At 39.1% G+C, this 27,351-nt stretch overlaps 4 protein-coding genes across 5 annotated transcripts; 3 read left to right on the forward strand and 1 right to left on the reverse strand.

The window, feature by feature from the left end:
- Positions 1-78: 78 nt before the first annotated feature.
- On the forward strand, positions 79-10,183 carry LOC114519360. The gene is made up of 7 exons (XM_028539482.1): positions 79-288; positions 505-1,933; positions 2,042-2,255; positions 2,630-2,741; positions 3,159-3,461; positions 7,104-7,470; positions 9,964-10,183. The coding sequence occupies exons 2-6, from the start codon at positions 651-653 to the stop codon at positions 7,466-7,468; spliced, it is 2,277 nt and encodes a 758-aa protein (XP_028395283.1). The 5' UTR covers positions 79-288; positions 505-650; the 3' UTR covers positions 7,469-7,470; positions 9,964-10,183.
- On the reverse strand, positions 7,714-12,604 carry LOC114519444 (zinc phosphodiesterase ELAC protein 2-like). The gene is given in 14 exon segments (XM_028539570.1): positions 7,714-8,022; positions 8,216-8,360; positions 8,557-8,756; positions 8,892-9,092; positions 9,333-9,515; positions 9,602-9,652; positions 9,821-9,959; positions 10,082-10,206; positions 10,209-10,484; positions 10,627-10,774; positions 10,938-11,149; positions 11,210-11,508; positions 11,595-11,914; positions 12,184-12,604. Coding segments are annotated over 14 exon segments (2,556 nt in total). The 5' UTR covers positions 12,354-12,604; the 3' UTR covers positions 7,714-7,935.
- LOC114519361 (coilin-like) lies at positions 11,999-17,148 on the forward strand. Its single transcript, XM_028539483.1, has 10 exons — positions 11,999-12,075; positions 12,898-13,145; positions 13,644-13,724; positions 13,874-14,439; positions 14,753-15,108; positions 15,345-15,443; positions 15,616-15,663; positions 15,799-15,880; positions 16,209-16,291; positions 16,369-17,148. The coding sequence occupies exons 2-10, from the start codon at positions 12,916-12,918 to the stop codon at positions 16,432-16,434; spliced, it is 1,611 nt and encodes a 536-aa protein (XP_028395284.1). The 5' UTR covers positions 11,999-12,075; positions 12,898-12,915; the 3' UTR covers positions 16,435-17,148.
- Positions 17,149-17,812: 664 nt separating this feature from the next.
- Positions 17,813-25,937, forward strand: LOC114519359 (putative E3 ubiquitin-protein ligase UNKL). 2 transcript variants are annotated; one of them, XM_028539481.1, is made up of 14 exons: positions 17,813-17,969; positions 18,044-18,253; positions 18,390-18,661; positions 19,757-19,892; positions 20,034-20,151; positions 20,891-20,975; positions 21,201-21,238; positions 21,428-21,625; positions 21,738-21,815; positions 21,894-22,095; positions 22,251-22,423; positions 22,680-23,006; positions 23,072-23,233; positions 23,702-25,937. In XM_028539481.1, the coding sequence occupies exons 1-14, from the start codon at positions 17,863-17,865 to the stop codon at positions 23,876-23,878; spliced, it is 2,283 nt and encodes a 760-aa protein (XP_028395282.1). In that variant the 5' UTR covers positions 17,813-17,862; the 3' UTR covers positions 23,879-25,937. The 2 variants fall into 2 exon arrangements, with proteins under 2 accessions (XP_028395282.1, XP_028395281.1); XM_028539480.1 differs by having other exon boundaries at positions 17,814-17,969; positions 21,894-22,113; positions 23,702-25,936.
- Positions 25,938-27,351: the final 1,414 nt, after the last annotated feature.

Consider the following 27,351-nt stretch of genomic DNA (forward strand, 5'->3'; position numbering starts at 1 on the left):
GAGGAAAGAAAAACAGCTTTGTTCGAACGGAAGCATCGCTCCAATTTTTTCAAAATTTATAATTAAAGTCTGGGAAAATATTCCAAAATCTTTGTTGACATTTTTTGATATTTTTTGTTTTTAAAACAAATTTAAATACGCTGTACGAAAGGTATAATGCCGTTTACGTCTCTGGTATGTTTTAAGCGGTTTGTTTTTGTGTTAATACTTGAAAATATCGAGTGTAATTCGACCATTTTTGGCCATTGACGAAGGTCATCGTGGAACCGCGACTTTCAAATTTTGCTGGTATGTATTTTCTGTTTCAAACTCTTCTTTGTACTATCACTTTTTACCGAAGCAATTTTCTTCAAATTAAAGTTTCTCCGCGATATTGCCGGTACATTTTTACGATGTATGTTTCATTTTATTGTTTATAACTATTTAAAATTGGAGTTGATAAATACAGAACGTAAGAGACAATTTTAATGTATTAAACAGACATTTCTCTTTTTATTTTTTTAGGTATGATTGTGGTCAGGTTGTGATCAAGTTGTGTTGTGATGTTCTTATAGATAGTGTCTTCAAAAGTTTTTTTTACATTTTCTTTTCCATGCAATGCATCATGCCGGCCATGACTTTTAGTAACCATTCTTGACTTTTTACAATTTATGGTTAATGGTAGAACCATCATCTCAGCTGGTATGAGATTTTTAGGATTCAAACATTTGCAAAAGAACTGTTGCAGGAATACTCTCAAAGGAAACTTGGGGGAAACATCTTGCAGGAATGGCTTGGACAATATTTCAAGCGAAGAAATACCATACAAAGATGGTTTCGCGAACTGTATTGATGTTGTAACATCTGGTAAACACCATGTAACTCTTGGTGATGTTCATGTCTTTATTCCAATGGATAACCTTAGTGGTCATGTCCGCTCAGATTTTAGCCTTGAAATCATAAACAATGATTCATATTCACCTGCAGTTAATTCCACCCAGATGATTTGCAGTCCGATTGTACAAATCAAACCACATGGGGCAAAATTTTACCCTGAAGACCCAGCGATAATTTTCCTGCCAACAACATCCTCGCCAGACAAGAATGCAGCAATTACATGTCTATGTAGCAATACTAGTATTGACGAGGATCCACGATGGGAACAGCTAATTCCAAATCAGTATGAAGTTGTTGGTGGTAATGTTGTTAAACTCAAAACAACTCATTTTAGCTTTTATACTGCGGTTGTGAATGCATGCTACCCTGAGGCATCGAAAATGATTTTTGCAGGGGTGGGAGGAACTCTTGAGATTCCTGAAGTCCCTGGTGTAAAAGTAACCTTCCCTGGGTCGGCCATGAAATACGATATTCATGCGACTGTCAAGGTTATGTACGCTGATGGACCATATGACATTGATCACGATGATCCAACCAGTTGTGCTTTGGCTGCACCTGTTGTTAAACTTGGGCCGACAGGACATGAGTTCAACCCTGATAGCATTGAGCCAGTTGAAGTTCAACTTCCATTGCCACATGGTAAAGAAATCAAAGAAAACTGTGGGCGACCCCATTTGACATTTTGGCAGAGTTCCACTGCGGAGGGCCAGCTGTTAGAGTGGAAACCATTTGCGCCAAATTATAGAATATTCGAATCTCCAGATCATCATTTGTACGTGTCATTCCCGGTCAAACACTTTACATTCTTTAAAGTTTTGTGGAGTGTTCTAGATTCGGCAATACACGAGGCAAAGATAGGAGCTTCGTTCTTTTATCCAAATTTTGAATTCTGTGTCAGTTTTCAGGCATTTATGTCTGAACATAGTGGGGATGAGTCATTTGGACTTTGTTGTCTCTGTTACAAAAAGGATATGGAAGCTGAAAGTATCGGCAATTACCCGGTTTTTGTTGGAAGCAGTGGTCTAAGAATGGTGAAAAGTGGTTTGCTCCAAATCAGGTAATTTACGCAAGGTCATTTCGCAAATTTCCTGAACCTTAATGTGTGCTGTTTGTAATAATTAGTTATTTAGTCCATTCACCTCTTTTATTTTCTAATTTATTTTAGAATTGTTTCAAATTTGTTCGAAGGAAATGCTGATTTTGGTGAAGAGACGTTGACGCAACGAGAATTTTTCACCGGACGTCCATTTAACAAACAATTTGCTTGCAAATTTGTTTGCCCAAGAACTCCTGAGATGAACACGGTTGGAAAAATTTTCATTGAAAGAGTTCTTGATAACAGCGAAGTGGAAATCCTGTTTGATTTTGTGCTGACAAAAGTAAGTTAAGAAGTGTAGTATGTGTGTTTGCTTTAGGATGAATGGTAATATAGTTTTAACTACCAAGTTGATGCATCTAGAATTAGTTTGACCCAACCACTTTCACTGCAATTACTCATCAAATGCATTACTTATCAAATGTTCTTTGAAATGCCACCCAGAATGAATCGATTTCACTGAAGAATTGTTTTGACCCAACTACTTTTACTGCAATTACTTATCAAATGCATCACTTATCAAATGTTCTTTGAAATGCCACCCAGAATGAATCAATTTCACTGTGGAATTAATGAGTAATCGATGGCAAGAACTGTATATTATCATGAATTATAGAGTTCATTTGGTTGAATCCAATTTTCTTCTCATCCATTCAGCCTCCATCAAGTCAAGCAAGAACCCAATCTTCAAACAATGGTCTAAACAGGACACATGCTGTGGTGAACCAGCAAATGAACTGGGAGAGTCAGCTCAGTCAAGAACTGGCAAGTAAGTTTGATTGGCAGTTCAAATATGATGAAATGAAATAGAATTTGAATACCAAAGACCTGAGTATTTTGGTGTTTGGAATAGTGACAGATATAAAGTAATGAAATACACATGTAAAATATATTTATTTCCTAATGTAAATAATCCTAATGTGTTGATGAAAAGTCAATCCTCTAGGTTAGTATGGAGACTGTTTTTCATAAAGCTTTAAAGAACAGCAATTGTGGATCCTGACTTCTATTTCACTAGTGATTTTATAACAAAGATTTATTTATTACCATTAAATGAATATGGATAGTGGAGAATTGCAAAACATTTAAGGTATCTCCTTCCTTTGAACGGACAGCTATCATGCTGTCAGAAATCTCATTGTGAAAATTCTAATTTCTAATAAAACCTTTATCCTTTTGTGTTTAGATATTCTCAGTATAAAATCAGAACAGGACTTGGGTGATGGTGTTTGGGAGGATATTGCTCGTGCCCTGGGCTACACTTCTCTCGAGATTGACATGAAGTTCAAGGATCAGGATGATCCCTTTACCAAATTGCGGGATGACTACAAGAAACGGGGCGGGAATGCCAACGATTTCATCGCCGCAATGTACAGCGTTGGTCGAAGTGCAAATGTCAATAGTTTTGGTAGTGTTGAGCGACGGTTGCTGGATGAGTTACCTTCGTCCAGCCAAAGAAATGTAGAAGATGATATGATCGGATATGCTGGTGAGTTGAGTTGAGAAGAACACTGGATCAATAAGAGATGATCCTTACTGGACCTCTAGGAAGATCAGTTTAGAACTGATAGAGCTATCCAGTATAAATAAAGTTAGTTTAGTTTAGGTTTCCTCCTGTAGTAACACTGGATCAATAAGAGATGATCCTTACTGGACCTCTAGGAAGATCAGTTTAGAACTGATAGAGCTATCCAGTATAAAAAAGTTAGTTTAGTTTAGGTTTCCCTGTAGTAACACTGGATCAATAAGAGATGATCCTTACTGGACCTCTAGGAAGAACAGTTTAGAACTGATAGAGTTATCCAGTATAAATAAAGTTAGTTTAATTTAGGTTTCCTCCTGTAGTAACACTGGATCAATAAGAGATGATCCTTACTGGACCTCTAGGAAGATCAGTTTAGAACTGATAGAGCTATCCAGTATAAATAAAGTTAGTTTAGTTTAGGTTTCCTCCTGTAGTAACACTGGATCAATAAGAGATGATCCTTACTGGACCTCTAGGAAGAACAGTTTAGAACTGATAGAGCATCCAGTATAAATAAAGTTAGTTTTAGTTTAGGTTTCCTCCTGTAGTAACACTGGATCAATAAGAGATGATCCTTACTGGACCTCTAGGAAGAACAGTTTAGAACTGATAGAGCTATCCAGTATAGTCTAGAAAACGGCGAATACGACCATGGTCGAGTTCGCCGGAAAATGACGTATACGACCATGGTCGAATTATCCGGAAAACGGCGAATACGACCATGGTCGAATTAGCCGGAAAATGACGACTTCGACAATGGTCGAATTGGCCGGAAAACGGCGTATTCGACCATGGTCGAGTTCGCCGGAAAACGACTAATTCGACCCATGGTCCGGTTCGCGGAAAACGACTAATTCGACCAGGTCAATTCGCCGGAAAACGACTAATCGACCTCGGAGTTCGCCGGAAAACGACTAATTCGACCATGGTCGAGTTCGCCGGAACGACTAACTCGACCATGTCGAGTTCGCCGGAAAACGACTAATTCGACCATGGTCGAGTTCGCCGGAAAACGACTAACTCGACCATGGTCGAGTTCGCCGGAAAACGACTAACTCGACCATGGTCGAGTTCGCCGGAAAACGACTAATTCGACCATGGACGAGTTCGCCGGAAAACGACTAACTCGATCATGGTCGAGTTCGCCGGAAAACCACTAACTCGACCATGGTCGAGTTCGCCGGAAAACGACTAACTCGACCATGGTCGAGTTCGCCGGAAAACGACTAACTCGACCATGGTCGAGTTCGCCGGAAAATGACGTATACGACCATGGTCGAATTATCCGGAAAACGGCGAATACGACCATGGTCGAATTAGCCGGAAAATGACGACTTCGACAATGGTCGAATTGGCCGGAAAACGGCGTATTCGACCATGGTCGAGTTCGCCGGAAAACGACTAATTCGACCATGGTCGAATTCGCCGGAAAACGACTAATTCGACCAGGGTCGAATTCGCCGGAAAACGACTAATTCGACCATGGTTTAATTCGCCGGAAAACGACTAATTCGACCATGGTCGAGTTCGCCGGAAAACGACTAACTCGACCATGGTCGAGTTCGCCGGAAAACGACTAATTCGACCATGGTCGAGTTCGCCGGAAAACGACTAACTCGACCATGGTCGAGTTCGCCGGAAAACGACTAACTCGACCATGGTCGAGTTCGCCGGAAAACGACTAATTCGACCATGGACGAGTTCGCCGGAAAACGACTAACTCGATCATGGTCGAGTTCGCCGGAAAACCACTAACTCGACCATGGTCGAGTTCGCCGGAAAACGACTAATTCGACCATGGTCGAGTTCGCCGGAAAATGACTAACTCGACCATGGTCGAGTTCGCCGGAAAATGACGTATACGACCATGGTCGAATTATCCGGAAAACGGCGAATACGACCATGGTCGAATTAGCCGGAAAATGACGACTTCGACAATGGTCGAATTGGCCGGAAAACGGCGTATTCGACCATGGTCGAGTTCGCCGGAAAACGACTAATTCGACCATGGTCGAATTCGCCGGAAAACGACTAATTCGACCATGGTTTAATTCGCCGGAAAACGACTAATTCGACCATGGTCGAGTTCGCCGGAAAACGACTAACTCGACCATGGTCGAGTTCGCCGGAAAACGACTAATTCGACCATGGTCGAGTTCGCCGGAAAACGACTAACTCGACCATGGTCGAGTTCGCCGGAAAACGACTAACTCGACCATGGTCGAGTTCGCCGGAAAACGACTAATTCGACCATGGACGAGTTCGCCGGAAAACGACTAACTCGATCATGGTCGAGTTCGCCGGAAAACCACTAACTCGACCATGGTCGAGTTCGCCGGAAAACGACTAATTCGACCATGGTCGAGTTCGCCGGAAAACGACTAACTCGACCATGGTCGAGTTCGCCGGAAAATGACGTATACGACCATGGTCGAATTATCCGAAAAACGGCGAATACGACCATGGTCGAATTAGCCGGAAAATGACGACTTCGACAATGGTCGAATTGGCCGGAAAACGGCGTATTCGACCAATGGTCGAGTTCGCCGGAAAACGACTAATTCGACCATGGTCGAGTTCGCCGGAAAACGACTAACTCGACCATGGTCGAGTTCGCCGGAAAACGACTAACTCGACCATGGTCGAGTTCGCCGGAAAACGACTAACTCGACCATGGTCGAGTTCGCCGGAAAACGACTAACTCGACCATGTCGAGTTCGCCGGAAAACGACTAACTCGACCATGGTCGAGTTCGCCGGAAAACGACTAACTCGACCATGGTCGAGTTCGCCGGAAAACGACTAACTCGACCATGGTCGAGTTCGCCGGAAAACGACTAACTCGACCATGGTCGAGTTCGCCGGAAAACGACTATTTCGACCATGGTCGAGTTTGCCGGAAAACGACTAACTCGACCATGGTCGAGTTCGCCGGAAAACGACTAACTCAACCATGGTCGAGTTCGCCGGAAAACGACTATTTCGACCATGGTCGAGTTCGCCGGAAAACGACTAACTCGACCATGGTCGAGTTCGCCGGAAAAACGACTAACTCAACCATGGTCGAGTTCGCCGGAAAACGACTATTTCGACCATGGTCGAGTTCGCCGGAAAACGACTAATTCGACCATGGTCGAGTTCGCCGGAAAACGACTAATTCGACCATGGTCGAGTTCGCCGAAAAACGACTAATTCGACCATGGTCGATTTGGCCGGAAAACGACTAATTCGACCATGGTCGAGTTCGCCGGAAAACGACTAACTCGACCATGGTCGAGTTCCCCGGAAAACGACTAACTCGACCATGGTCGAGTTCGCCGGATAACGACTAACTCGACTCTAAAGGCGGTTTTCCACTAGGCGGAATTTTTCGATCGAATGAAATTTTTCGTTCAATTTTCTTTTCAATTGTGGTCGGTCAAGCGAATCCGCTTCGGTCGACTTCTCACAATTGAAAAGAAAATTGAGCGAAAAATTTCGTTCGATCGAAAAATTCCGCCTAGTGGAAAACCGCCTTTACTGGACCTCTAGGAAGAACAGTTTAGAACTGACAGAGCTATCCAAGGTAGACAAAGATTATTTTTTTATCATCGTTGATCGTATTTAGGTTCAATTTCTCCAAGTCGTACATCTTCATCGAGTGGCGTCGTTCTGCCGACGTCCCCGTCCAACAATCGGAAACGACGACATACGGATGTTCCCGAGGGCCCGATCCCAAACGCGAAGCTTGACGAAGTGGCTAAACGCGTGCAGGAAAAATGGAAGAAACTGGGTCGAACGCTAGAACTGCGAGAAGACCAGCTCACGGAGATTGAACATGATTTCAAAAACGGTGGAATACAAGAACAGGCTTATCAAATGCTTCGGATATGGCAAGAAAGTTATCCTGACAAGGGATACGAATCGCTGATTCAAGGCCTTGGGAAACTCGGATATAACACAGTAGCCAGAGAGCTATATTCCACCTCATAAAGGTAAGCTCTAGTCCACTGGCTTGTATCTTAAAAAACATAATCCAAGGCTAGGAGGATATGTTTTTATCGTACACCTTGAGTCAGTTCTAAACAGACATGAATTGGTTTAATCCATCGGAACCAAAATAAATAACTTTGATAAACAATAAGTTTGATACCACATGCAAAGGAAGAACTACGTGTCCTGATTTTGGGTCATTTAGTTATTCCTTTGTTTCAGAAAGAGTATATATTTCTGATGAATGTTTTCATTCCATTTAACTTATATTCAAAACGGGAAACTACAGTGCTTAATATCAAACGTGTATTTTCATGTTGTAAAATATTGTATATTTTAGTGTAAGTATATTTTTAGTGTAATATTTTAACTTTATTACATTCTTTTCCTTATTTACGAGTTAATATTTTAGCCATTCCCATCTTCTCACGAGGATCCCACTGCGCCTTTTCGCAGCTGGATTTTAACTAACACTGTTCGTCCAGTTCATCTTTGAAAATATCTTGCAAAGGTTTGAGCAATTTCGGTAAAACTTTAAGGTTTTGAAAGTCTACCTAAAATAAGTAAAAATAACACGATTCAATTGTGCAGGTACGTCTGAGTACATTGCTTGCTAAAGTGGGTTAACAAGAGATCAGCAGTCATCAAGCACGCTGAAAAGTCTTCTAGAATCGAAGCCCAGCATCCAGCGTTAGATGAAAGCTGTGGATGTTAGGCATTGTATGAGAGAACATAGTAGTTGCTTACTTCCATCTGGTCGAATGCAATTCCAACACAGTCGTTGAATTTTTCACTGAAAACAGGAATCTTTGGATAACGTTGACTGAAATGATTCAATATTGTGAACTTCGTTTGCATCTCCTGACCACAGCTTATAGCTTCTGAAGTCGTACTATATAGGACGAAGAGAATCATGAATTAGTTGATTATGAACTTCAGAGAGTTTCAATGCCAACGGGAACAGCAGGTTTGCTATAAGTTGTGATTTGAGAGTCGTAGAACAGAACCAACAACTTGAACAGAGAGAAAACTCTCAGACCGTTTCTCTGACTTATATTTTTTCTGCATGGCAACCAGGATAAACCTACCTGTGTTGTTTAGCCAATGCTTCTGCATGTAAATTGTCTTCTAACGTGGCTTCGTGGATAAGAAGTGTTGCATGTGACCCTTTCTCTATGAGGCCACGACAAGGCCTGGTGTCCCCGGAATACACTAGTTTCCAGCCTTTCTTGTGGGACAGAACAAAACCAAAAGCTCGTGGGCAATGCTTTACTGGCACGATGGATACCTGCGATGGAATGAATGGGAAATGACCACGAGAATGATCGACTAGAATGCTGGTGAATTGTTGATAGATTAGGCAAACTGATGATCATTGAGTAGGAAGCCTCGTACAGAATAATAGGAATATTTCATTAAGAACCTTTGAATCTAATAGCGATGATAGAGTGCTGTTTTCAGCATGTTCGTTAGTTGGAAACTTGCAGGAATCGTAGAATCTGAAGAAAATATGAAGATATGAGTGTGGTATGGTATGGTTATAGTATGGTATGGTTATGGTATGGTATGGTATGGTATGGTATGGTACGGTGTGGTATGGTATGCTATGGTATGCTATGGTATGCTATGGTATGGTATGGTATGGTATGGTATGGTATGGTACGGTGTGGTATGGTATGGTATGGTATGGTATGGTATGGTATGGTATGGTACGGTGTGGTGTGGTATGGTATGGTATGGTATGGTATGGTATGGTATGGTATGGTATGGTATGCTATGGTATGCTATGGTATGGTATGGTATGGTATGGTATGGTATGGTATGGTACGGTGTGGTGTGGTATGGTATGGTATGGTATGGTATGGTACGGTGTGGTATGGTATGGTATGGTATGGTATGGTATGGTATGGTATGGTATGGTATGGACTTCCTTGGTTATCATCAACCACCTCAGGTGTAGAGTTTCACAAAAACTGCCGTAATATTGCAACCATCTCCAAAGTGACGGTGGACCAATTACAACGATAGGGTCCGGTTTCTCTGCGGTCTATAAGATCAAACAATTACACATGGTTTCGAAAGAATTGTGACTACGAAACACAACAAAAAAGACGCATATCACAGAACAATCACCTCTGAGGATTGTGTACAACTTTCCCATGCCCGAAGAATCTTTACAAGACCCTGGTAATAAAGATGATAGATTAGATATGTTTCTTCCTAATACACAAGGTTTCGATCATATGATAAATTATTGTTTTTTTCGTTGTTGTTTTCGCAGGAAAGTCGATTCAATTCCTCTGCTGTTTTTTTTTGGTGATTTAAACAAGAAATAAACCACAAGTTTCCTACCAAATGATGGTCAGCATGAATATGCGATATAAAAACACAGCACAATTTTCGTAGTACATCGTCCAAACGTGGACCATAATGACGATATAGTTGACCGTAGCTTCCTTCTCCACAATCAAGTAAAATCACTTTATCTTTACTAGAACGAAACAAGAAATCTATCGTTAACAAATGGATGGATATTGACCGCAAAGTGAAAGGCTAAAGGCACTTTCTCGATGTAAGATATTAGTTCACAGTGATGTGTTAGTTCAAACTTACCTTAGATTCACAAGCGTGCAGCTAACATTTCTATATTTTGACGGCTGCGAAGCACCCGTTCCCAGAAACACAACACTAAAATCTTTATCCATATCATGAAATTCGTCAATCAACGATGCGTTTGAAGTTTCTACACTACGTTTACTGAGCTCATTCCCTTTCTACAAATCTTTTTCTCTGGGTTGATAAAATCCTTCAAAGCTGCCTCAATTTCATCACTCGTGACGTCTTCAGTTCGTCCCAAACAATGTTGTCTTTTCAATACTTTTTCAACAAGAATGTTCCATTTACTTGAGATATCTGTTCGGCTATAACCTAATTGCGGTGCTGGTCGTAAGTGGTATATCAGAAAAGGTTCACCAACAGTCCAGTTGGCTTTGTCAGTTCCTTGGCTGGGGGTTTCCTGAAGTTGAGTAAAGATTAATACGAGTTCATTTATCAGGGATGGATTAGTTGTGGGTTTTCATAGACCTTCAAGTTTAGCAACTTCTTAGTTGGATTATTTTGAGGTATATGCAGGCATTCCTATATATATATATACTTACTGAGGCATTGGAGGCATTAAATAATCGTGGAAATATTTCAGGGTCCAGCTGATTCAGAGAATACTGAATACCCAGTTGGGAAAACATAGAAATCTTTGGAGGACACATTCCAGAATTGAGGAATAAGTGTTGACAACTATCACCAAATCTACAATGGGTAAGATCTACATGAGGTCAACCAGGTCATGCCAGTCAGTACCAGCATTACTTCTGTAACCCACTAAATGATATCTTTCTGATAACTGTTAAATACACCATATCACTCTTCCCCAGTAGATAATTGAAAGGATTTTGCATGAGTTCCTGTCTACCTGTTTATCCAAGCCTGATAGGCTTCTGTCTGAACAACATGAGCTGGACTGAGATGGATGATGATCACTGGAGTCTCTTTCTTTCTGTCTTCCTCGTGCGAAACAAGTTCCTGGTTGTTTTCCAACTGTTTCAAGTTGTTTTCACTTGGACAGTCGACGATACAAAACACACAACTACCCGAGGACTTTTCCATGATATCCACTGCTTTCACCTGAATTTACAAAGGAGTTGAATAAAACCACATTGATTCAGTTGATAAGTCAATACTTACCACTGAGCCATCTTTCAATGTGACATCCTGACCCTTTTGTAACTTTCCCAAGAGAGGACCTTTTGGAACGCCTAATTCCAAAGCTTTCTTGACATTCATTTTCCCAGGCAGTGCAACCAATTCACATATGTAACTGACAATAGTCCTTGCTTTTACATCAAGCTTTAGACGCTTGGAATGGCATTGTTCTGTATGTACGCAACCATCTAGTTTTGATCTGCTGTCAATTGTTGACTCAAAATTGGGATCACAAATTTTAGTCATTCGGGAATCAAGAAAAAATTTGTCTTTATTTTCTCCTGAAAGAGACAACAGGTATGAAAAATAGGGCCGAGAAAAACAATAGACTTGCAGTAGAGATACACCTGTAATTTGATTCAATTACCTTCAACTGATATTGCTTTCACAAGAATATTTTCATCTTCATAAATCGCTTCATTCTTGTCCCCAAATTCCACACACTTCAGGTCAACATTATACATTGGCATGAAACATTGACTTGCAGTTATGAAGTCTTTTAGACCAAGTGGGCCATGAACAGCCAGCGATTGCTTGCCTGCTTCTCGTAATGTCAGGAGTAACCCAGGCAACCCGCCAAGGCTCTGCCATGATAACTGAGTCAAGAACAGGTTGTTTATCTTACCAAGTCTTAGTTTGTGCTCGTGAAACAGACGCTGTGTCCCTTCGCCACAACTGAAGACATACCTGGAGTACATGAAATAGAAGTATTGGCACTTCAGAGTTGTGCTACACGATCACACATACATGCTGGGCCTAACACATTTATACAAGATAGCCCAGTACTGATGACAAAGTGGTCTAGAACAACTAGAAAGTCTTGCGCCAAGAACAACCTGGATACTACGGTGAGTTAGGTAGTAGGTTACAATGGAGTAGTGAGATAGGTAGTAGGTTCCCATGCAAGCTGGCCTGGTATTAATAAACCTCTTAGATACTTGAAATAGAAGTTCTACCTTTGTGAATCAGCAAACAGATATACAGAAGGACTGGTGTCGCCACCTCCACTTCCAAAAACTTGTAAATAAGCTGTCCCAGTTGGTTTGCCCAAACCTTTCTTTAACTTAACTTTCGGGGTACTTGTATTATCGCCCGGCGTCTTGCATTTTTGTTTGGTTTTCGACATTGCATAGTACTTTCCTGGATTAAGTAGTACTTTCTTGATTTGTTTGACAAAATAAGTTAAATACCTAATATTTTAATCAATATTTTGCCGTGGTTTAAAACTTTAAATAATTAATGCACTTCAGGGGATAGAAAATTAAATGTGAAATAAGTATAGAAGGTTATTATCAACAGATTGAGTTAAACTTCCCTCTCAAACCTTAGTAAACTTTGTTCACTCCTCGGGAGACCTCCATTTTGGTTGCCGAAAAAAATAAGCGCGCAATGAAGACTTCATGTAATTCTAATATTTTGGTGCATTGTGTTAAGGTGGCTTCGTACAGTTTGCATAGTACAGTTGATAAACAATCTATATAGATCAGATGCGAATATGGTGAAACTTTATGTCGCATGAAATATAATGTATCGATTTGATATCCTCTAGCGCATAATCCTTGATCTTTTTTATCAAAAAACATTTTGTTTGTTTGAGGGAAATCTTTGCAGAATATTTTATCTTTTGATTGTTGCTCAGCCTCAAAAAGGATCTGTACCATATAATCTAGATGTTTTGGAGCTAGAAGATGTCCTCGATTCGAGTTAGACTTATTTTTGAGCGGCCTCTCGTGAAAAATCCGGAACAATGTTGGATGCTCGTAGACAGAAATTCGTGCAAGATTGTAAGAGATTTGGAGTATTTGATCGCTAAGAAATTCTTCGTGTCAGGTCACACTATCCTAGATTTATATCTGGATCATTTTCTCCTCCCGTCCCAGGAAAAAATCGACGTTATTAGAGATAATGATGTTATAAGGTAAGTATTATGTATTGCTCGTTTTAGAAGCTGAACAAAAGCTAGTTTTTTGGGGAGAAAGTTATCCCAAGGATCGGGTTACATAGGAAAGTATGTTCTCTTAAGGAGAATGTATTTGCTTGTTGACAACAGAAAACCTAACCTGCACAGCCAGTAACTTACCATTTGTAACTGATGTGTCATGCGAGTTGAAGTTGGTAATACCATAATAGATCTTTCTTTTAACAACATCAAATGCAGAAAGTCTGATGCTACCCAAAGTTTGATTACCATGTTAGTTTTGTGGAAGCAATCAAACTTTGTGTTAAATGGATCATGTTTGACGCCATCAAGGGAAAGGTTTATGAGGTCAGGATTTGAGGTTAAATGGACATGCAGGATTAGAATTAAGGCTTTGTTCTTCTGTATGTAATATACAGTATTGAAACATTGATTTTGCTTCAAGTTGTGCTGGAAAGGATTTATATTATTCAGTCCCATTTTATTAACTTCCACTAGTGTAATTGAGGATAAAAGTCAAATTTCAAACAATGAAATACAAAGAAAAACAAGCATCAAAGAAAAGATAAAAAATTCAAAGTGAGTTCACTATAAAATTTTGCTCTTGTACATAGTAGAGTTCTACTACTTTTAAACAATGAATATCTGCCTTTTAAAATCTATCCTCTTGAAAAACCTTGGGGAAATATAGCTGCATACATGAATAAGTGTTTTGCTCTCTCTTTAAGAAAAAGAAAGTGTGATGATAGTTCTGATTTGAAACGAAAAATTAAAAAGGCCAAACATTCATCTGAAAATAACACTGACAGTGAAAAACTGCTTGACTTACACGTAGTAGCCCAGGCTAAATCAGACTTGCACACAACTAAAGATTCTGTGGTGAATAAAATGGGCAAGAATAAAAGCAAAGAAAATGCTGTAGGAAAAAACTCAATGCTCATGGAAAGTTTACGCATTGAAGCAAAGGGAAAACTGAGAAAATATAAAAAGAAACAGAAGAAGACAACATTAAAAGGGAAAGACAAATCAGTTTCAGAGAGATTGAACAACTTCTGGGAGAAGGTGGCGAGTGGTTGTCAACAATGGAATCCATCATTTGGTGGCAAAAAAACAGCTGAAAAGGAAGCAGCACAAACTGTTAGTAATGGTGGGAAAGATATTGGTGTTATATTGGAAGAGACATCTGATAAGGCAGGGGTGGAAAATGGGACAGCAAGTCAAATACCAGAAAACAATTATGATTTGTTTTCCAAGAGATATGCAACCAAGGAGACAACAAACAAAGCAAAAAATGGTAAATTGTTGCATTAGTTGACCATGGCTGTAGAAGTAGAGAACCATGGAGGGATGCTATAGTAAATTTAATATCTAATGGCTTACTCCAAATCCAAAGTATACACTCCAGTAAATCAAAACTGAGCTACTTTGAATTAGGGAGTTAGTTGTCTTGCTTCATGCGAAGATTGCCAATAATATTGAAAGCCTTTTGTTTCTTTCAGCATTTAGCTGTTGTGATTGGGGTCTAACTTTGTTCGATGAAAAGTTCCCAAAGTATTTTTTTCTCAAATGCATAATGTTTCATTACAAAGCTTTGCACTCTTTTATAGATATTCCTCGGACAAATCAAGGCAGCCACATCAGATTTGACAACGATGAGGATGAGTCCACTGACTTGATGAACAATGCAGTTCAACCCATGATACATCCGCGAGTTTTGACCATACGCGAAGCTGAAATACCCACCTCAAATAACACGCCAAATCTATCTCCCATCGAGCCAGATAATCCTCACCTTAACTTTTCCACCGCGAAACCTGCAAATGCAAAAGATGTCGTAGGAAATAGGACTGGCGGTTCGGGTAAAAAGCCAAAGAGAGGAAAAGGAGATCATAGAAAGGATTCTTACACTAATAAAAGTCTGATTTTGGAAAGCACAAGGGTGTGGAAAGATGGTCAAACTAAGGTGGGTAGCGATGAAGAAGATGGCTATGTGGTGTTTAGGGTGATCAAGCCGTGTGCTGAACACATGGCTCAGCTGTTTCATGGGCAAAGGTTAGCCGGTTTTTGCAGGCGAAAGATCTCTCGCAATTAATTCGGGGAAGAATTGAGAGAACCCGAATAGATTGTCGTGGAACTCGTCCAAGGAAAGAAAGAAGGAATTAAAGACGGCTTACTTATTTTTCGGTTTAATTTTACTAGAATTCCCAACCGGCCACCGTGAACGTTTCAGAAAAAGATTTTTCAAGTTATCCATTGTTGCATGGTCCTCCGAGAGTTGGCGATACCATAGCGTTCAAGGTACAAAATAATGATAATCTTGATGTGTTTGTAGCAAGTAAATATATATTGTTGACCTCACTCGTTTTAGCCCAAAGGCGAGAGTTATCAGGGTATATGTAATCACGTCAAAAAAACTTAATATGCCCGACAAATAAACTAGTCTTTTTCAATTTTTTTTACGTTTCGACAGATGATTGAACTTTCCCAATCGTACACTCCAGAGATATCAAGATATAAGGTAATTGTGTATAATATGCAACAAAGGTGGTGATTTTGTGGTGGGTCAAAGACTTGTATGAATTATGATATAGATTATCAGTGCTTTTAAAACCTAGGGTTTACATTATAATACGCTTAACTTTTCTTCAATTAGGAAGGGAAAGTTTTGTCCTTTGATTCGCCATCCCAAGTTTTAAAACTGAAGCTCACAAAAGAGTCTCTAACAAAAGTAAAAGGTAAGGGATCGTTCGTTTATCAGTTCCTTGCATCCAATGGCCTCGCTTGCATGTGTGTTCTAAAATGTATTCTTTGATGGTCCAGTTTTTCACCGAGCTCAATGCAACCATCAACTAAACATAGCTTTATATAGGATAGCTCTATCAGTTCTAAACTGTTCTTCCTAGAAGTCCAGTAAGGATCATCTCTTATTGATCCAGTGTTACTACAGGAGGAAACCTAAACTAAACTAACTTTATTTATACTGGATAGCTCTATCAGTTCTGAACTGTTTTTCCTAAAGGTCCAGTAAGGATCATCTCTTATTGTTTAATATTGTTTTTTAAGGTGACGGCCATGTTTCATCAAAGTTTGAAATATTTGACAACGACATCGAAGACGAAGAAGTAATGGAGGAAATACAAGATGAGGTGACGTAAAAAATTACTGAAAAATTCCTAACTAAAGCAATGGAATCATGTATAGAAATCTTGTGTTTATATTTTAGGTTGAACTGCAGTGGACGTCCATGATTGAAACGAGACTTGTGGATTGTGATAGGGCAGTATCGTAGTCGTAGAGCTCACTTGTCAATCAGCATCTGGAAGCGAGGTTTAGTCCCTCGTCGTACGAGTTAAATCATTTACAATGCCTTGAGAGACGGACTGGAACCAGTTAAACCAGTTCTACGCGGGAACTCAAACTCATGTATCATTCTTGGACCATTCTTAGACTGACAAAAGCTCTCACGACATGACGAATGGGGGGCGGTTGGGGGTGTGTACTGGCGTTAAATTTAAGCCTCTCTCTGCTCCTGCGAAGAAAGAAATTATCGCTAAATACCCGTTGCTACAAGCCTTTCATTGCGTTTCCTTTGGCTCAGCAGGACTCCACAAGGCTTCTTTTGTCAAACGGAAGGCTTTCGGAAGATTTACGAATAACTCGGAACAAGGAATTGGGTCATAACTTAGTTTACACTCACTCTTTGTTTCATGATTTATTTTACGTTCGTAAAAGCACTAATACAGCTTAGACGAAAAACTAGAATTTACACCTGTTGAGGCTATAGTTTCACTGACACCCTGCTGCTTTCAACGACACTTCGAACAGAGCCATGCAGGTTTCTTGTAACGGGTAATTGAGCACTGCCATCAATCTTTCTGCGTTGAACGTTGTTATTTCATTGAGTCAAGAATATCCTTCTCTCTTAACAATTTTTTGTTTCAATGTTTCTCATGATAAGCCGTTTTTTAGTTGCTTTGAACATTAAAGTTTTGGTAAAACAATAGCAAAACTATATAATTTACTTATCTCAGTATCTAAAACTACTGCTGAAATAAGAAACGTCATTCGTTTTGAAAAAGAGTCACCCCTCCTGAAATTAATCTATTTTGGTTGGACCGCAGGGGGTTGCTAAAGAATTTTCACATATTTACTCTCAATCCAATTATTCATACAAATAACTTTGCATATGAAAGGTATAAATACTTGGTATTCCATGGTCATGATAATTATTTCCTGTTTACATATTCCTGAAGGAAGTTTTACTAATCCTTTGAATAACATGATCATGCACTAAAATTCACAATGGTCAGATTTCTATTCGCATTTAGGCAATCAACCGTATACTGAATTTGTTTGCTTCGATAATGTGGTTGGTTGACCATGACAGTTCAACTTTAAGTGAACCTTGGGTCATTTTTAGTCCGCTTTAATTTAGCGCCACAAATACGTCGTAAAATTTAGACATTTTCCCGGGTCTTCGAAGCTGTGTAAATAGAGGCATTGTCTTTTATTATACATCGTTTTGCCAAGAATTGAACCTACGCTATTCGTTTCCGTTGTGAAATGGAAAACAAGTAGGGAAACAGTAAGTAATTTGAGTGTTTTTTAAGCTCAATTTGCTGAATTTTTTTGCGGGAAATTTGGCAACCTGCTGTGGCAAGTGGCACTGTTCCCAGGGTCCCTCGCGCCGGCGCGCCATGTTCACCGTCAAAACATTATGTCCTCGACAGATTCGCTTACAGGGACTCTTCAAAGTATTACGACTTCTCCTGAAAAAACCACCGTGTATTCCCAAGTCCCGACCGAGAAACCCTTTCACTACACGTAAGTATGCAGTGATTTGTGAATCGTCGCGTTTCCGTGGCTAATTTCGCTTCTGCTTTCGTTTCACTCGCAAGGTACCTGAAAGAGTTCCGAGTCGAACAGTGTCCGCTATTTCTGCAGCACAAATGCACGCAGCACAGGCCGTTTACTTGCTTTCACTGGCATTTTATGAACCAGAGGAGACGACGGCCGAAGAAGAAACGAGATGGAGTCTTCAATTATAATCCAGACGTGTACTGTACACAGTACGACGAGACAACTGGAATGTGTCCGGCATCAGACGAGTAAGTCATTACACAAACTTCACAATGATTTCAACCTCAAAAACAACACTCTTCTTCCTGCACTAGACGGCTACAACGTCTGGAACAGCTTCAGCCGTTCTTCGATGTATCTGAAAAGCTTTTTTTCGTTGTTTAGCTGCCCGTATTTACATCGTGTAGCGGGAGATGTCGAAAGGCGCTACCATCTACGTTATTACAAGACAGCGATTTGTGTTCACGAGACGGACTCTAGAGGGTTCTGTGTTAAAAATGGCCCACATTGTGCCTTTGCACACGGGCCACACGATATAAGACAACCTGTTTACGATATTCGAGAGTTACAGGCAATGGAAAGAGATGAAACACCGACAGAATTAGGTTTACAAGCGCCCGAAAGTAAAGTACAACTGGAAGACCCACGTTGGCAAGGTCTGTAAAATTTTTACAATCCTCGCACCTTTTCGTAAACAAATTAATAAATCACCTCTCTGTGTTATTAAATATTTTGGCGAGTGTTAAGCAAGCTCAAAAAAGCCTGCAGTCTGTCGGCAAATTGCGATGGAACTCTTGTTTTTGTCATTTTTTAGAAGGCCCGTTTATTTGTTTGTTGGAAATTCCTACACAACTGGTACTTTTGGGCAAAATATTTCGCAAAATATCGAAAGATTGCGTTCGCATTTCGGTTATATTTCGCCCGATAATGTTGCCAGCTAAGCGATAATTGTTCAAATAAGAAATTTAAAGGCCCAGTTGGATCGGAAGTGCTAAGCGGATACAGTAATGCGGTGAATTCTGGCACGTATTTTTAATTGGTCTTTCCATGGTGGCAATTTCGACATATAATTCATTTGACAAATCTAACTTTAACTTGTACAATAGGGCACATGTATTTTTAATGAGTTTTTCCCACAATTTTTTTAGCTATATCAGGGCTTTAAGTTCACAATGTATTTTGGGGAACTTCAATGGTTTTCCCACATTTTTAAAGGTGCCCAAAAAAGTTTGGGTTATATCTGTACTGTTGATCCTTATTAATTTTTAGTAGGGTCAGGGTTTAAACGTATTTTGCCTTAGGGGGTTATCTTTCTTAGGCAAATCCCTAGATATTGTCCTAATTAAATAAGTAAACTAGGGAAAAAAACAACTGATTCCCCTAAATTAACTGACTAATAAAGCCACCTGGTTGACTGTCTTGAAAACCAAGTATTTAATCTATGAACTAACTAATTTATCAACCAATTTCAACAAAGAGAATTGTGAAGTAATTAATGATTTTATAAGAAACTCTAATCAACTCTGTAGCATTAAAAACTCTAAAAACCAAAATATCACTGTCTGCACACATGTTTCCTAATCAATATAAGCCTATATAAAAATTGCTTATCAAAAATATTTCATGTTAATCAAGTCTATATGAAGTCTCAGCTAAACACAATGTAACAACAGAGATACCTTACTTGTTAGATATAACCTTAATGATCTAGAAATGTGATATTTAGATGATTTTTCATTGTATTCCACTAGACACAAGCTACGTCTTAGCACATTACAAAACTGAACAGTGCAAGAAGCCTCCGAGATTGTGTCGTCAAGGATATGCCTGTCCGCATTTTCACAATGCAAGAGATTGTCGAAGAAGCCCTAGGAAGTATAGATATAGGTTTGTAAATCACTAATCTGATACGACACAGGCTGAAGATGCTATACCATCTTATACCCTTAAAGGTTAACCAATTGTTATGTTGTTTATTAGTTTTTCAGCCATTGATCAACCTTTTTGAACCTTTCACAAAATATCTAGATCAACTCCTTGTCCCAATGTGAAACATGGTGATGAATGGGGTGAGCCTGCTAACTGTGAAAGTGGCGACAACTGTCCGTATTGCCACACTAGAACCGAACAACAATTCCACCCTGAGGTAAGTCACATGAAGGTGTTTTATTGAAAATATAACTTTGCCTAAGGCATGTGCAGTGTTTCACATATAGAATTTTGTGGTTTTGGCAAAAATAGCAAAGCCTTTTATATATAGACTATTTTATCTTGGCAATTTCTTGTTAACAAGTTTTATTTGTTCACGTGTATGGTACCATAAATGGCAAGTTTTCCATGACAAAGAATCATGGTCACTTTGGCCTTTGCATCTTTAGAAATGCTTTGAGTCTGGCACGGATTGGATTTTAATAAATCTATCCAGCAAGCATCATGAGATCAGGGTAGAGGCAAAACGGAGAACTCTGTTTCACTCACTGAGCTCTGCAGTTGCTATAGCGGTGCACTGTTAGCCCTGACCTCATAATACTCACTGGATAGATCTATCAAAATTCAATTAGAGCAAGACTTAATTGATTGGTGCAAGTCAATTAAGTCCTTACAGTTCTTGAATGTGAAGGAAACAGAATTTTATTTGTATTAAATGCTTGTCTGTATTTTACAAAGACAATGAGCATGATATATGTATACTGGATTTATTCCATGAGGAATAATAATTGTCTAGCTGACCTGTTTCCTTCAGACTTTCTCATTGTTGTCCAAATTTGGGTCATTTTCAATTGCTGCAACTCTATTCCTAGTTGTTGCCTTAATTGTTATCATAATAAACTGCCTAAATTATTTCAGATTTTTCTCAATATCTTACTGAAATTTGTATTTTTTAGATTTACAAATCAACAAAGTGTAATGATATGCAGCAGACTGGTTATTGCCCAAGAGGACCATTTTGTGCCTTTGCACATGTAGAACGTGAGTGTAGCATTGGCTTTGAACTCAGTTGAGTCCACATAGTTCTTGTTAGGGCTGAACACTGGGAATAGGGTGAACAAAAAAAAATAGAAGTTTAGAAACTGTTGAATTGTACCTTTCCTGTGAATAATAAATAGAAGTGTTTAATTGGAATGATTAATGATATCCACGATTTGATATGGTCCAATTTTTCTAAACCTATTTCATTTTTTACATTGTGTACAGAAGAATTTTCAGTATTAGATGAGAACGATTATGGTCAGGTAAGAAACATGCAACGTACTTTGTGTTGTTTTGAAGTACAATAGGTCTCAATCATTATTATGAGAAGGTGTATTACCATTAATACCTAAAATCAAACTTCTTTTTTTAAGATAGCAGGGTAAAGGGTGATATACAGGGTAAAGGCTTTCAAAAGCTAATGATTTTAACGCATAGATTTTTTCTTGCAGTTTAGCACAAGTTTAGCCCAAACCGCTCCAGGAAGTCATGTCCAAACTCAAGCGAGTATTCCTCAATCGAAGACCTCTCGTTCGTTATCAATGTCATCAAGTTATTCTGGCGAAACACCGCTGATCGGAAGTTATCCCAAAGCCCCGGGCTCTGAGCGCTCTGAGTCAAGAAGCAGTTCGAGAGAGGCTGATGAGCTGGTTAGTTCGTATGCCTGAGAACCGTTGTACGAAAACTGGATAGCGCTATTTACCGGAGAGTGATTTTCCAACCGTTGTAACTATAATATTCTTGATTTTTTTAACAATTTAGGTGACGATTAGGAATAGAATTGCCGCGATTGAAAATGACCCGAATTTGGACGATAATGAGAAAGTACGAAGGAAACAGGTCAGACGATGATTATTCCTCATGGGATACATCCAGTATACATATATCATACTCATTGTCTTCGTTTACCTTATTTAGTCATTACTGACGTCAACTCGTGCCACTCTTTCCTCATCATCCTCGACCGGTTCTGTTCCTTCGACACCAGTCACTTCGGTCTCCGTGAGCGCTCTTCCCTTCTATCCTGCGGCAGATACCGTCGAGTCTGTAGTTGAGAAGGCCTTAGATGAACTGCACTTTGATGACTTTGACGTCTCTGACTTGGAAAAGGAACTGAACGGTAGCACAGCACTCCCCGGTATCATTTATAACTTTATTTCGAGCTTTTCAACAGTCTTTGCACCAATAGATCACGATAACCCGGCAGTTTTCTAGATTTCGTTCATATTGTTATCCTCTTGATGATTTGATTTCTAAATTTAATCCAATTCTCAGGTGCTGATGTTTTCACCAGCGCGTATCAGGGCCTTTCTATCAATCCTGTGGGGTGTACCCCTCCGTTGTCTATACCTGGAGCAATGTCAGACCCCTCCCCACAGCAATCCTTCACTCCTCAGTCACCATGTTCGCCCAGGGATCAATTTTCACCTTTTTCAACTTCCAAGGTGGTAAGTTGTTATTTTAGTCAGAGCTATCCAGTGTAAATAAAGTTAAATAGTTTAGTTTAGGTTTCCTCCTGTAGTAACACTGGATCAATAAGAGAAGATCCTTACTGGACCTCCAGGAAGAACAGTTTAGAACTGATAGAGCTATCCAGTGTAAATAAAGTTAGTTTAGTTTAGGTTTCCTCCTGTAGTAACACTGGATCAATAAGAGATGATCCTTACTGGACCGTAAAGAAATTAAATGAAATTATATTTTCAGGGAAGTAATCCTTACCGAAACAGTCCAACGATGAGGACATACCCTGGTGGTTTGCTTGGTGAACCCTTTGGTCCTCCCCTTCCCTCCCCCAAACAGCTCACCTCTCCCCAACTCACTTCCCCACTCAACTTATCCGGAAGTCAAGCAGACATCGACAAGTTGTCCCAAGAGCTCTCAGCCGCGCATGTGAAGTTGGCGTCGTGGGAGCAAGCCTGGGCGAAAGCGAAGCTCGCATGTGAGGCGTGGAAGAAAGAGGCTGATGTCGCCGAAAGCCGTGCAAGAAAAGCTGAACAGGAAAGACTGGAACTGACTCTTAAATTAGAAAAGGTAGTATGACAAAGATTGATCGCATTCTGATAAAGATTGCAGCCTGATTTGACCTCACTTTCCAGGTATCTTCGCCTCAAACCGCCAAGGAAGGCAATGGTGCCACAAGTGGCGAACGCTCTTATCTTGAAATTTTAACGAAATCTAGTGATATTGAAAAGGAGCCTCTTACAGTCCTAAAACAGATACAACAGCAATTAAGAGTGGATAATGAGAGATTAGATAGGGTAAGTGACCTTCCAATTGACCCTGTCAGTCTGATATTGCTTAATATTCCTTCATATCAGTGTGATTATCGCTTGGACTTTAACCAAGAGAATATTCTACGAGTTAATTGATTGTTGCTCCTAAAAGCCCGCTGTTCTGATGTTGAGTACTGATGTCGCCACTAATTCTATCCCGACTAGTCTAGTACTTACTGCTTTGCAATGTTTTATTCATTGTTTCACTTTTAATCATTCTCAATGTCAGTTGATCATTGCAGTGCTGCTAGTCTGACTGAGTGCTGACTGTTGCTTCTAATACAAGCCTGACTAGTCTAGTACTTATTGCTTTGCAATGTTTTATTCAGTGTTTCACTTTCAACCTACCCCCTCGTATTTTTCACGTAAAAAAATTCGCTAACCTTCACCTGGTTGTATTATTACAGAACTAAGCCACAACATCTAACAAACCATATTCAATCTCTCCTCTAGGTTATATATTGTCGTGAATGGTTGCATTGTGTCGTCTGTAGGGTTCAGAGGAGGTGTATGGTAACATGTCCTTGTAATCATTGTATTGTTTGCGAGAACTGTTCGCTGCCTCTTACAGAGTGCCCGCAATGCCATGTCCAAATATCACAAAAAATCCGAATCGATTTAGGTTTATAAAAAGTCATATGATGAGGACTTGTCCTTACCAGCCCCTGGGTGTGGTTTAGAATTTCTGTTAAAAACAGTTGAACGTCACTCTAGGCTAGATCTTTCCGTTATGACTTCATAATTGATCATTGATACAGTCTTAGAAACTGACCTATTTTGGTCAGGCCCTTAGGGTGAATGAAGTTTTTAAAATCTCCACAAAACTTTGAAACGATTTTAATAAGGTTCTTGATGAAGTTTGATGTTTCTAGATCTAAGAATTATCAAATCTTAGCACCTAAGTATAGTGGTCATCAGTAACATTGCTTCTCATTATTGGTACCTAGAAACTAGGCTGGTAATGGCAGGTCCCCATATAAATTAATTTATTTGAGAGGTACGTATAGTTGCTAGAGACAGCAGTCCATTTTATTTGGGCGACTTAATATCGTCACATATAATTAGTGTCTAATAATTTTAGTTTATATTCAGGTATTAGCTCGTTGTTGTTATTATGTGCCCAGTATGTTGGGTGCTAGGGTGTATTTTACTGGCATGGTTTGACGCGAAGAGATCTCAGGGCAGTTCCCTAGAAACGTAGAGCTGCACCACCCCCCCTCCTCCGCCTTGCGGAGGTTGCACAGCAACAGGATGGCGTCAAATCTAACCATTAAAATACCACTTGAAATTTTGTTGGGACGTTGAGAGGCTTAAGTCTTTTGCATTCCTCTAATACGAGTTTTTTTAAGTACGTTTCACCATAGTAACTGGTTTTGCACAATAATATATCAGCTTTCTTGATTAAGAAGTAAATTATCCTTAAAAAAAAAAAAGATTAAAGCCGTCTCACACCATTATACTAGTTAGGGTGTTCTTTAAAGTAGAGACTATTTAACTTGTTTTCCAAATGTCCGTCGTAATAATTTCGCAGTATATAATTTTAAATGTCTTAACGGCACTAAGTTCTTTAGATGAAGCCTTGTTGTTGCTCGAGTGGTTGGTTTCAACCAGCACAAACCATACGGAATACTGCATCACAGAGGTGATGCAGCAAGACCTAAGGTGGCATCATATAGATCAGCTAACGAGAAAGAAGCATAATTGAAAAGGTATTCGACTCAGAACTGTGTTAACCCAGGGTTAAACTGAACAGCTGTATTTGAACAACAAACTCTATTTGAACAACAAACTTTAGATCGTCCCAATGCCACCTTAATTTGGTCTTCAATATGGTTAAATGTTGGATGTTTGGTTGACTGTTTAAAAGAAATAAGACGTTAAGAACTCTAGTTATCTTCTTGCTCTACAATAATATATATATATATATATTTTATAGTAAATATTTCATAAAGTAGGTTATTTCTAAATTTGATCCGATATATAGATGCAAAGAATGAAGGGCGTAAAGATGTCACCAACTTGAGTGGTTTCGTCTGCCTAGACATTTAAATCCCTTTTCGCTTCGATCTATTTTATGCCCTTCATTCTTCCCAATTAAATATAACAAAAAATATAACCAACTTAACTTCTTGCATGGATGTACCGTTCGTTTAGGGTAAATACTATAGGTCCTTTTACTAAAAGCATTGTGTTTTCATAGCTACCATTTTATGGGGCGATTCTTTCATATCTGAACAACCCAAACGTTTTGGAACTTTGGTAAATTCTATCAGTTTTCTTGGCGGCACAATTTGAAATAAATTTGACACTATTTTTTGTCGGTTGTTTTCCGAGTTGTGGCAAACATGTTTTCCTTTGAATTGTGTACGAAAATTTCGCATCAAATCCGCCTTCAGATTTTGGGTAAGATACCGAATTTGGGTCGTTCAAATTTTGAGAATTGTCCATTTTTTTAATTTGCACTTGGTTGATTGCTTTAGTTGTCGTGGCTACTACTGCTGGGTTTCTTAAATATCTAAGGATTCAAGTCGTTTTTGTAGATAGTTTATTTATTGTAAAATGCGTTGTTTATTGTTTACATGTAAACAATGCTTTGTAGTGTACAATTATTATTATTAGAGAGATTTATTTCATTGGACAATGTTCTATAGGTTGTATCAATTCAAAATATATTTCTTTAAAAAGGTATTGCGCGTATTTGTGCAAGTTAGGAGCAGTGCGCGTATATAGTGTACAATATAAGTGACCTGGTTGTGAGTATGGCTTAAAATCACCGTGTTTTATGTTGTATTTAATAAACTCTCCAATGCTTACGCGTGTATACAGAGAAATGAGAGAATTATGAACTTACGGTACCTAAAAAATTCTTAACTAAAATCACACTAAAACTTTTCGAAATCAGAATATTTTGCGAGGCAATAAACACTACTACGGTCCCCCCCTGTAAAGGGAATCAGCCAATCACATCGATGAAACGGAATCTGCAAGAAAAAACAAAATGGTGAAAACCGCGAAATTAAGACCGGAATGTCAATAAAGTTATATGAGCTTTTTAACTAGAAAAGAAGGCAAAAAAGTAAGCATATGGAGTAGGAAATATCCATAATTAATCTAAAGAATCTTTTCAGTTCTTTATTTTCCTTTTAAAAACTTAAATGATAGTGCTTTTTTATTTTTATAGCATCACTTTTAGAAAAATTGTCAAGACTCGTATGGCTTTTAGATCTTGTAAACGTTTCCAAATAGTTACTAGTAAGTATTGTAATTATTATTCCTCGTTATAATTGTACGTCTATTTTACCCACCTGAAGTGAAATATTCATAATTTCTGAACAACTTTATACAAAAATACACAATTTTTATCCATCTTCCCCCCCCTGGATGAAACCACTATGAAAAATATCTCAAATAACATCATTCAACATTTCTCTTTTGATATCTGACTCCAAATGATTTTGAAATTCTTGTTTGAGATTTCAAAAGTTTATACATACACACTTCATCTGGAGTTAGATAAAGTAGAATAACATTAACTCAAAATTCTTTTGGGTTCACCTCGCTAGCAGTGGATTAGTTATGGATGTTGAGAAAAGGCTCTTGGCATTAAAGCATTAATAGCTATTTGCTTGTTAGTGTTATGTTCAAATGGGATTGGATGGATTTTGGACTGCAGTGCTTAAAATTCTCCCTTTTCCCTGGGGTGAATACATATAGAACAGGCCAATTTTTGTCCAATTTTTTATAAATGTGCATACCTGAACCATTTAAGCATAGACACAGCTCCAAATACATCCGGTTCATCCTGCAACAAACTCAATGAGACTTCTCACTTTTTGACCCTCAAAAATTTTGTAAACTTCTTTATTTAGCTTTGGTAAGAGTCATGTCTTCAGCTCCCCCTGAACCCCCACCTCCCGAGCTGTGCTGTATGAGTGGCTGTGCCGAATGTGTCTGGATTGAATATGCCAAAGAACTAAAGGAGTTCTCAAATACTGGACAATCGAATGAGGTTATTTCGATGAAGCTTTGGAGAAAATTGAAGACCCAAGTTTTGGAACTTTTATTAAAATGGAAATTGATGAGATCTTGTCCAAGCCAAAGAA

Source organism: Dendronephthya gigantea, unplaced genomic scaffold, assembly GCF_004324835.1.
Source record: "Dendronephthya gigantea isolate DGI-Jeju-01 unplaced genomic scaffold, DenGig_1.0 000013F, whole genome shotgun sequence".
Lineage (NCBI taxonomy): Eukaryota > Metazoa > Cnidaria > Anthozoa > Malacalcyonacea > Nephtheidae > Dendronephthya > Dendronephthya gigantea.